The sequence below is a fragment of the Lynx rufus genome, unplaced genomic scaffold (genome assembly GCF_022079265.1).
Source record: "Lynx rufus isolate CCGP_SWC_20201006 ecotype Redwood Valley unplaced genomic scaffold, mLynRuf1.p SCAF_8, whole genome shotgun sequence".
Lineage (NCBI taxonomy): Eukaryota > Metazoa > Chordata > Mammalia > Carnivora > Felidae > Lynx > Lynx rufus.
The window spans coordinates 98,218,565-98,229,719 of NW_025814896.1; the positions used below are offsets into that span (position 1 = coordinate 98,218,565).

General features: G+C 34.8%; 1 protein-coding gene across 1 annotated transcript; it reads right to left on the reverse strand.

The window, feature by feature from the left end:
• Positions 1-10,226: 10,226 nt before the first annotated feature.
• Positions 10,227-10,892, reverse strand: LOC124504284 (ADP-ribosylation factor-like protein 5A). Its single transcript, XM_047069725.1, has one exon. The coding sequence runs from the start codon at positions 10,890-10,892 to the stop codon at positions 10,371-10,373; it is 522 nt and encodes a 173-aa protein (XP_046925681.1). The 3' UTR covers positions 10,227-10,370.
• Between the last annotated feature and the right edge of the window lie 263 nt (positions 10,893-11,155).

Below are 11,155 nucleotides of genomic sequence, written 5' to 3' on the forward strand. Positions count from 1 at the left end.
TAACATGTAACATATTTTAATATGCTTATTTGTGATTCATGTATCTTCTTTGGTAAGGTATCCTTTGAGCTCTTTGGCACATTTTTAATTGGGCATTTCATTTTAATCAGGTTGTCTATACACTCATTCTTGAATTTTAAGAGGTCTTTGTGAGTTTTCGACAACAATTTTCATAAGATGGGTCTTTTACAACTATTTCATTCTAGTCTATGACTCCTCACTCTCTTGATGATGTCTTTTACACAGCAGTAATTTTCTATTTTAATGAAATACAGCTTACCAATTATTTCTTTCATGGATAATGCCTTTGGTACTGTATCTAAAAAGCCATCAGCATTCCCATGTTCATCTAGATTTTCTCATATATTATCTTCCAGAAATCTCATTGTTTTGCATTTTACATTTAGGCTTGTGATATTTTTGAGTTAATTTTTGTGAAGAGTGTAAAGTCTATGTCTAGAATTGTTTTAATTATTTTTTTACTTATGTTTTTTTCTTCTTTTTTATGTCGATGTCTACTGTTTTATCACCATTGGTTGAAAAGACTATTTTTTCTCCATTGTATTGCCTTTGGCCTTTCGTCAAGGATGAGTTGACTATTTGGGTGGTGTATTTCTAGGCTCTTTATTCCGCTACATTGATATATTTACTCTTTTATCATTTTTTATTAATTTATTATTTTGTTAATACTACATCAGTTGATCACTGTAGCTTTACAGCAAATCTTGAAGTCAAGTAACATTTGTTCTCCAAGTTTGCTCTTCTTCACCAATATTGTGTTGGTGATTCTGAATCTTTTGCTTCTCATAAAAATTTTAGAATCAATTTGTCAATAACCACAAAATAACTGCTGGGATTTATATCTGAATTGTAGTGAAAATACAGGTCTAGTTTGGAAGAACTGGTATTTTGACAATCAAGTCATCCTATCAATGAACATAGAATATGTCTTTAGCTTTCTTTCATCAGAATTTTGTAGTTTTCTGTGTTATAGATCTTCTACATATTTTGTTAGATTTAACCTAAGTATTACTTTTTCCCCCCTGGGTCCTAATGTAAATGATATTATGTTTAAAATCTGAATTGCTCATTGCTTATTGATCAATGAAAATAAGAACAGCTGAAATTTATTAAGTATTTTACTATGTGCTAGACACTGTTTTGAACACTTCATTTGTGTTATTTCAATGTATACGTCCCTAAACTCAAGGAGTTATACAATATCCCTTTGTTATTTTATAGATGAGGAAATTATAAAATGTAAAAGCCAACATAGCTTGCTCTAATTCACTCTGCTACTAAATGACAGAGACAGGTTTTAAACTGGGGAAGTATGGCTCTTAACCATTACGCTCTACCATCACTATAGCCCTCTATATGCCTCATAAGAGCAGTTATAAAACTATGAAACTACACAGTATGTTAGGATTGCACTGCTATTAAGGGAAGAATATGAAAGTGGAAACAAACTCGGGAATCACACGATAGGAGCTTTTCTTTTGGAAATGTTACCTGCAAAGCTTTAGATTGAAGCAAATTTAAACTTTGACTTAAATGTCTAAGCTATATTTTGAAGAGGTTCAAGGGTTTACAAGGTCATGCATACATTAGAGCAAGAACATAGAAACTAATCATAACTTTTGCTGTCTTATCAGACTTCAGACTTCACTTTAATATTTGAGTTGATTGCCAGTTATGTAAATGGAAATGTGTGTTTCTGGATAAATGTATAATTATATAAATTTCTTTCAAAATACGATGGCAAAGGGAAAAATGCTTTGCATCTTGTAAAACTGAAAATTTGATGTTGCTACTTCCACGGAAGCTAGACATCGTGGATTGGCATCAGAGATGTAGCCACAAGATCTGTGTGTAATTCACAATGTCAATGGATTGCTAAAAAATATTTTAACCTGAATTGTCTCTGCTTCACACACTTGCAGACTGTGTAATTCCAGTTCACTTAATAAATCTTCTTTGTGTCTTCTGGCTTGGATATGCTTTTAAAAGACTGGATTAGTTAGAGGGCTGGGATACTTATCTGATAACTGTGATTTTGATACATATTTATGCATCATTTTCAGATTCCTTAATAAATTATCAGAAAAAGGATATGCTTTTTTTTTTTAATTTTTTTCTTCAACGTTTATTTATTTTGGGGACAGAGAGAGACAGAGCATGAACTGGAGAGGGGCAGAGAGAGAGGGAGACACAGAATCGGAAACAGGCTCCAGGCTCTGAGCCATCAGCCCAGAGCCTGACGCGGGGCTCGAACTCCCGGACCGCGAGATCGTGACCTGGTTGAAGTCCGACGCTTAACCGACTGCGCCACCCAGGCGCCCCAGGATATGCTTTTTATACAAGTAGAAATCAGCTATATTTTAATGGTTGGAGGGAATTAAATTCATGGAATAGTGAAATTACCCTAGTGACGTGCTAAGATATCAACTGATAAAAATTTGTTACACACACACAACACACACACTAGTATATACAGAAGCAATATAAGTATGATATACGTTATAAATGTAAAAAATAGATTTATATATAGCTAACAAATAAGTATATTGTTCAACATAAGTAGCCATCAGGAAAATGCAAATTAAGAACACAATGATATATCACTATACAAATATTAAAACAGCCAAATAAAAACAGTGGCAACATCAAATGCTAGCAAAGATGCAAAGAAATGGGATCTATTGCTGGAGGGAGTGTCAAGTGGTACAGCCACGATGGGAAATTGTCAAATTTTTAGAAAACTAAATGTATGGTTGCCATACATCTCGACAATTGCAAACCTGGACATTTATCTAGGGAAATAAAAAAAAATATGTTCACACAAAGCCTATACATGAATGTACACCTCAGCTTTATTCATAATAACCCAAAACTGAAAACAACCAAAATGTTCCTGAATAGATAAATAGTTAACAAACTATGCCCCATTTTCAGCAATAAAACAACAAACTTGAACACAACCACTTGGATGAACCTCAGCACGCAGTGCTGAGTAAAGGAATCCAATCTCAAGTGCTCACATAGTATATGATTGCACTTACATAACATTATATGAGTGACAAAACTATATATATGAAGAACAGGTTAGTAGTTGTCAAGGGTTAGGGATGGTGGTGGGGAGTGAATGGGTGGCTGTGCCTTTAAAGAAGTCCTATGAGGGGAACCTGTGGTAACGACATAGATCTTTATGTTTTTTTTTCAATATACGAAATTTATTGTCAAATTGGTTCCATACTACACCCAGTTCTCATCTAAAAAGGTGCCCTCCTCAATACCCATCACCCACCCTCCCTTCCCTCCCACCCCCCCATCAACCCTCAGTTTGTTCTCAGTTTTTAAGAGTCTCTTATGCTTTGGCTCTCTCCCACTCTAATCTCTTTTTTTTTTTTTTCCTTCCCCTCCCCCATGGGTTTCTGTTAAGTTTCTCAGGATCCACATAAGAGTGAAAACATATGGCATCTGTCTTTCTCTGTATGGCTTATTTCACTTAGCATCACACTCTCCAGTTCCATCCACATTGCTACAAAGGGCCATATTTCATTCTTTCTCATTGCCACGTAGTACTCCATTGTGTATATAAACCATAATTTCTTTATTCATTCCATAGATCTTTATGTTGATGGTGGTGGTGCTTATACAAATCCACACAAGGGATAAGATGAGGTAGAATGTCATACACAAATTATATCAATGTACTATTCTGGCTTTAATACTGTATTATAATATATAAGAGGTATACACTGAGGAAAACTGGGTGAAAGGTACTTGTGACCTCTCTCTACTTACTTTTCAACGTCTTGTTACTCTATAATTGTTTAAAAATAAGTTTTAAAAATTTTGGTCTAAAGTATGCAATACTTATAATAATTAGGAGATTAGAGAAAGTGAAAGAAATAGCCAAGGAACTAAGTATTTTATTTTTGAGGAATGGTAGACAAACTAGGGAAAGAAGGGTAAAGTATGATGATTGTCTTGAAAATATCTGAGAGATTGTTATATGGATGAACTACTAATCTTGACTTTCAAACAAAATAAATAGGATAGAGAATAAAAATTAAAATAAAGCAGAATCTAAGTTTACATTAATTGACTAGAGGGCCTTTGAAATCTTGTTTAACTGTGAGAGTAGATTCTGTGATGATAAGTTCTCCCACATGTGTAGAAATGATAACTGAGTGACCCAAAAACTATTCAAATATGGCCAAACATTTAGTTTCTGAAGCAGATGAGAGCACAGAAATAGAATCTTTCAAAATTAATGAAAGACAAAGTGGGTGTATTCCTGAGTAAGTAAAAATTGAGTAGTACTCTATACACAGTTTGCTTGTAACTTCCTCTTTTTCTGTTATTCACATTGCTTAGTGTCATCCTGTTCTACTTAGCACCACCAAAATTGTCAGAATATGCTCTCAGTAAAGATTCTGAAGTTAATTTTTAGTGATATATAAATGAAGAAGAGCTAAAGAATGCCCATTCCATGTAGAAATGGCAGATTACCTCTTACTATTATTTCAAGTGTTACTCACTATGTCCATTTGTGTAAGGTCCATTTCCAGTAGGAAAATAAAATGACTGAACACTTTAGGGGAGCCTGGATAGCTCAGTTGGTTAAGTGTCGACTCTTAATATTGGCTGAGGTCATGGTCCCACGGTTCATGAGATTGAGACCTGAATTGAGTCCTGAATCAGGCTCTGCTCTGACAGCGAGGAGCCTGCTTGGGGTTCTCTCTCCTCCTTTCTCTCTGCCCCTCCCCCCCTCACATGCCAAGAGCCTGCACTTCCTCTCAAAATAAATAAACATTTTATAAATGCCTGAACCCTTTAGACATATAAGTAATTTTATTTAGGGATAAACTAAGATGATTCCAATGTAATATTTTTTTAGATTACTTTCAGTTGTATTTTTATATTCTTTTCTCCATCGTGTTTCTCAACTTATTAAAGATATAGGATATACAACTTCATTTGAAGGTTTGTGAAGTGTGTGAAGATACAAACTAGAATCAAATCATCATGTAGCTTTGTCACATTATATATATATTTTTAAATTCCTATTCCTAGAAGGACAATAATCTCGACAAGTGTTGATACTCAAAAGACAAGCAGGAAATCTATTGTTGAAGCAAAGCCAACTGCAATAAAGAACCATCCCTTAGGGGATAATTAGTAGTATCCTTCCTAGAAGGAGATAATCAGGAGAAGATATTATTAGGGTTTTAGTTGGGAATAAGTGAAGTTGATAAAATCATAAAATTTGGATTGTGAGCCCAGGGATCCTGGTATTTGCTGGATGGATGATCACGTAGTTCATCTGGGCATGTCAGTTGTTCACATACTTTGTAATCTCATCTTCTAAGAGCAAGTACTGAACTTATTCTAATGTAGCAAGTATCAATCTTATCTTTCCCTATCCTCACATTGTTTAATATAGAGAAAAGAAAAGATGCCTAGTCCCAGAGTTCTTTAACATGAACACAGGAAAATATGTTGGTTTCAGTTCTCACAAGGCTTTCCTGAGAGAGAGAAAAAAATTATATGAATTCTCTAGTTTTTCTTTTACATGTCAAATGTCACACCAGAGGACTCTTATCATGGTCATTTAATTCATTGGTAGAGAACTGAAGATAAGATTTAAAAAAATTTTTAAAACAACAACAACAGAAAAAACAAAACAAGAAAACCGCCAGCCTCCAGAGTATGCTGGACAGGATAAGGGAAAATGAAATAGAGGAAACAGAAAATAGCTTTATTTTATTGGTGCTTCATGTTCTTTGTTTTCTCCTATTTCCCTTGGATGTGCCAAAATACTATATGAGTCAAGTATAATAGAGAGTGAAATAAAATCTTGAGAGCTGAATCACAGTGTCTTTTAGCTAAGCTAAAAAGAAAAGCTAAAAGACACTCATATCCCATCACTTCTCTTTCATTATTTTCATTAGTAGCAAGTCACTGAGCCCAGGCCACACCCAAGGGAAGGGAAGTTCAGCCTCATCTCTTGAAAGGAGGAATAAAAAAAAATTGGAGGTGTTTTGAAATCATCATAGAGGTTAAGTACATTAGGAATGCTGACTTAGAATGTTTAAATTTATCAAGAGTCGGGAAATGAAACTTTATGCATTCTTACATATGTACTTTAAGCTTATATCTTACTGTCAATGGGTGTGCAATCAATATAACAATGTCTACACTGCTATAAAAATAGGAAGTTAATTTCAAAGGCAATGCAATTTTCTTAATTTGTATAATTTATATTTTATCAAACCTGTCTCTTTAATTTCCACCTTCATATTTGTAGGTAATTTTGAATAAAAACCAAGCCTGGAGTTCTGGGAAAGATGGTGGGTTGAATGCATGCATTAACCTATGATTCTTCCTGAAACTCCATTATCATGATATGAAAAAAAAATTGATATAAATTCAACTAAGCGAAAGAGAAGAGAAAAAGAGACAAGGGAAACACATTTTAGGAAATGAAGGGGGGGATAAGTGGCATTTAAAGGCCTAATTCAAAGATCTAGATAACAACCACATCAAAAATAACATCAGTCACTGAGGAAATGCAAAATTTGAAACCACAGTTAATTGCTATTGCACATCTCTAGGGACTGCTAAAATTAAAAGGTAGTGTACTAGGGGCCAGATGGGACCCAGAACAAACAGAACTTTCATCAAGTTCTGGTGGGAAGGCTAAGTAAGAAACAATTTGACAATTTCTTACAAAAGCTAAGCAAATAATCATATGACCCAGCATAGCAGTTCTGTATTAGATTCATACGTCTGCATAACAAAATACAATAAACTAGATAGCTTAAAACAGGGGGAATTTATTGTCTTCTCATTCTGGAGGCAAGAAGTCCTCCTCTGTAGGCTCTCAGAAAGAATCCAAACCTTCCTTTCCTCCTCCTAGTTGCTGGTGATTGCCAGAAATCCTTGGTTTCCTTTGGCTAGCTGCATCACTCCAAATTTTGCCTTCATTTCCAAATGGACTTTTTCCCTTCTGCGTGTACTTTGTGTCTCTGTATATCCAAATGTCCCTTTCCTGACAAGGACACCAGTCACAGGATTTAGAATCTACTATATGTAGAATGACCTCATTTAACGTGATCACATCTAGAAAGACCCTATTTCCATATAAGGTCACATTTATAGGCTCTGAGTGAACATGAATTTTTAGAAGACACTATTCAACCCAGGAAAGCTCTACTCATAATCACTCAGAATTAAAACAACCCAAATATCCTTCAATAGGCAAGTGAAAAAAGTCTGCTCGGCAAACAGAAAGAATTACTCCTCATCTGTGAGAGATTCACGATTCAGTTACAAATAAAGTCTCACAGCAGCATCAATATTAGAATAATTAAAAATCTTCTTTCAATAAGCTAATGGTATGAGTAATTAGCTTATTATTTAACCATTTACTTAGTAATCTTTACCAAATGCAAAAAATTATGAGAGGAATTAAAGGGATACAATCTAAGTAAGCTAAAAATCCTTGATGTCAAAGGAATTTAAAAGACACTAGATAAAATTGTTTTGTTTTGTTTTGTTTTTGAAAGAAGAGAAAATGAAATTGATAATTGGCTCTGTATGGACACAAATTCTTTCAAGGTTCCAAATTGTGATTTTAATTCTAATTTCTGTGTAGGTTACAACTGCCTCCGTCTTAAACTCCACTGCCTGCTTTTTAAGAGTCTCCTTGAAAGGCTCCAACTTCCTGTACCCTTGGACATCAGTGAGGAGCCCCTGAACCAGGAGGCTCGTTTAGTTCCTGTGGGTATGTCTGGTTGCTTCTGCTTTCATGATTTTGTTATTTCTTTCTCTTGACTTATCTTCTGTCATAGCAACTGCTCTGCAAATCTCATAAAATTCCGTTTAAGTCACATTTCTTCTACACGACCAACTTTTTAGTATACAATGAACTCTCTTTTCTTCAAAATATAAATAGAATATTACACTTCTTTCAGGTCATCACACTAACTTTGGCAGGGCCTAAGCAGCAGTACAAATGAAGACATGTATCTAAATTCAAACCAAATGTCTAAATATTCAAAGACACAAATATAGCCAACACACCATTATATCTACTGTATTTTATCTTCTTAACTTAAAACTATTTCACATTGACACAATTGAAAAATATGTGTAAAGTTTTAATTTTATGACTAAAAAAAGCACAGGCTCTAAGGCAATGAATTTAATCAGTGTTTTCCCTGAACACTGGTAATGTTTGGATAAGTCATCAAATAAATTAATATATATCAGAGTTTAGTATATGCTCATTCCATATAAATTACTTTTTTTATATTCATTTTGGCAAAAGTACAGTTTTATTGGTTTTTTTTAGTAATTTAGAATTTACTTTTGTAAAAGCAAGTTGACAAATATTAAAATATTATAAAATGTTATACTTGCATTATGAACATTATAATATAAATACAAACACAAAACATCCACTGTTAAACACTGATCTCCCATGCCTGACTTGGATTTAGCTACTGAGTATATTTTACAGAAAGAAACTTTCAAAGTTTTGTCAATGCTTGTAGTATATACTATTACTCCTCATCAAAATCTGCGTGAAATCCAAAAGGCTCATATTCAAGGTAGTTACTTTTTTTATTGAACATTCTAAAACATGCCAGTTTGGATCAGCCTTCAGATTTTCAGGGCATGAAACATATACAAAGAGAGTACCCAAAAATATGTGTGAACACATTTAGGATAAGTCTGCTTACAAGTACAATAAAAATACCTTCAACCTTCCTATCTTTCCATTTTCAGTGAAAAACAAAATACACTAGCCAAACATAAGGTATTTGGGGCCAAGCTACTTCTTTGTAAAAATAATTTATCATGCATTGATAAACTCTTTTTTTTAAAAATTTTTTTTTCAATGTTTTTTATTTATTTTTGGGACAGAGAGAGACAGAGCATGAACGGGGGAGGGGCAGAGAGAGAGGGAGACACAGAATCGGAAACAGGCTCCAGGCTCTGAGCCATCAGCCCAGAGCCTGACGCGGGGCTCGAACTAAAGGACCGCGAGATCGTGACCTGGCTGAAGTCGGACGCTTAACCGACTGCGCCACCCAGGCGCCCCGATAAACTCTTAATAGCATTAAAAAAATTGTATTTTATAGTTGTCAATGCATTCACACTGGTTAGTAAGAAGTGAAAAAGAAAAAAAGCGTAGAAACAAAAAAAATCTCAAACTATCCCAACTCCAGAAATAACAAATTTTCAAATTAAGAAATAACCTTTGTTGCTTAGAAAATAAGTACTTTTTATCTCAAACTCACTCTGCTTGTATAATTCAATACCTAAGAAGACTCTAGGTAAATTATTTTATAATATTTATAAGATGATACTTCTTTGGGTAGGCATATTTTACACAATAGCTTCCAATTAATGCGGGAAAAAATCACTTGATAATTTTAATCATAATTAATGATTGATTAATGGATTAACAATTTTCTCAGTAATTTAGATGGCATAGATCCAACAAAGGGAACAAGAATTGCTCAATGTGAAATTCTGTCCATTCCTAACAGTAAGCTGAAAGTTTGCAGATACTCCACTCAGATTACATGTTTTCATGTATGTAATTTGATCAACAAAAAAATAGGTACAAAATGTCGAACTTTCTCCTTTTCTTTCTTTTTCATTCGCTTTTTTTTTAAGAGCAGCTCAATAATTTTGTGGGTTGGTTAGTACAATACAGAGAACACAGGGGAAAGCACAAAATGGCACTTAACACCACTGCCAGTACTCATCTCATTATGGTTATAACTAAGGATAGTATTACCTTTTGGGTTATTTGCTTTTCTTTGGAACATAAATCAAAGCCATAAACTTGAACTTGAGGTATATACACATTAGATATACAACCTTATATAAAATACTTTTCATAAGTAACCTTACATTTTAAAATATTGGAAACTGAATATCTGTGCTGATTTGTAGTCTGACTTAATGGAACAAGAAGAGAACAACATTCAACTAGGGAGGCTTATACTGACAATAAAGCTCTTAAAGTTAAAAATGTCTCCTTCTCCCTTTGTACTTACCAGAAGCTACACAATGTCCTGAGAGGATTCATTATGAGAAAAATGGCAATCACAGCTTTAAAGACCTTGCTTTGGAAGGGACTAATGAGAAAGCAGATTGGAAAGTGAGACTTCATCGTTGTTCTCAAATGAGTGGTCTTAATTTTTCTTCTTATAGAAAAAGTTTAAATCAGTTTATTATAAATATATCTAAACCATTAATTTTTGCAGCTTTCAGATAAAGTCCAGCACTTCGTTTATACAAAGTCTATGAGAAGAGGTCAGTAGAGATCATCTAATCTTAAATCATGACATCATCCATTGAAGTCTTTGGCATAATCCCTCTCCAGTAAGAGCATAGCATGCTTGGATATGCCACTGGTGATCTTTAATAGAAGTTAATTTCAAAAACTGGGAGATTTCTGCTACAGTCATGCATTCTTTAACATCTTGTTTACTAGCAAAAATCAGCAATCCAGTTTTCCTTAGGTCCTCATGGGCTAACATTTTATAGAGTTCTCTAGTTACAGAAATTCTTTCTCTGTCTGTACCGTCCACAACAACAATTACAAACTCTGTGTTAGTATAGTATGTGTTCCAGGAAGAACGAAGAGATTCTTGTCCACCAATATCCCACATTAAGAAACACGTATGATTAATCACTATTTCTTCAATATTACTTCCAATTGTAGGTGATGCATGTACAACTTCATTCATAGAAAACTGGTAAAGGACGGTAGTTTTCCCTGCATTATCCAGCCCAAGAATGATAACTTTGTGCCCCTGGTGATCGAACAGTCTCCATTTCCTGGTGAAGAGAATTCCCATTCTTGGGCAGCGGAACCGCCTCCAGCCACCCGGGCGCCTGCCCTCCCCTGGCTCAGGCTGAAGAGGAGGAGAGAGACAGGCACCGGTGCCTCCGCCTCTGCTGCTGCTGCTTCTGCGCTGGCCGCCAGCTCAAAATGGCACTTAACACCACTGCCAGTACTCATCTCATTATGGTTATAACTAAGGATAGTATTATCCTTCCTGGGAACTGGAGGGAGGCCGAAGCCCAAGCCGTCCTGCCGCCCTGCCCTGCCCTGTGTGTG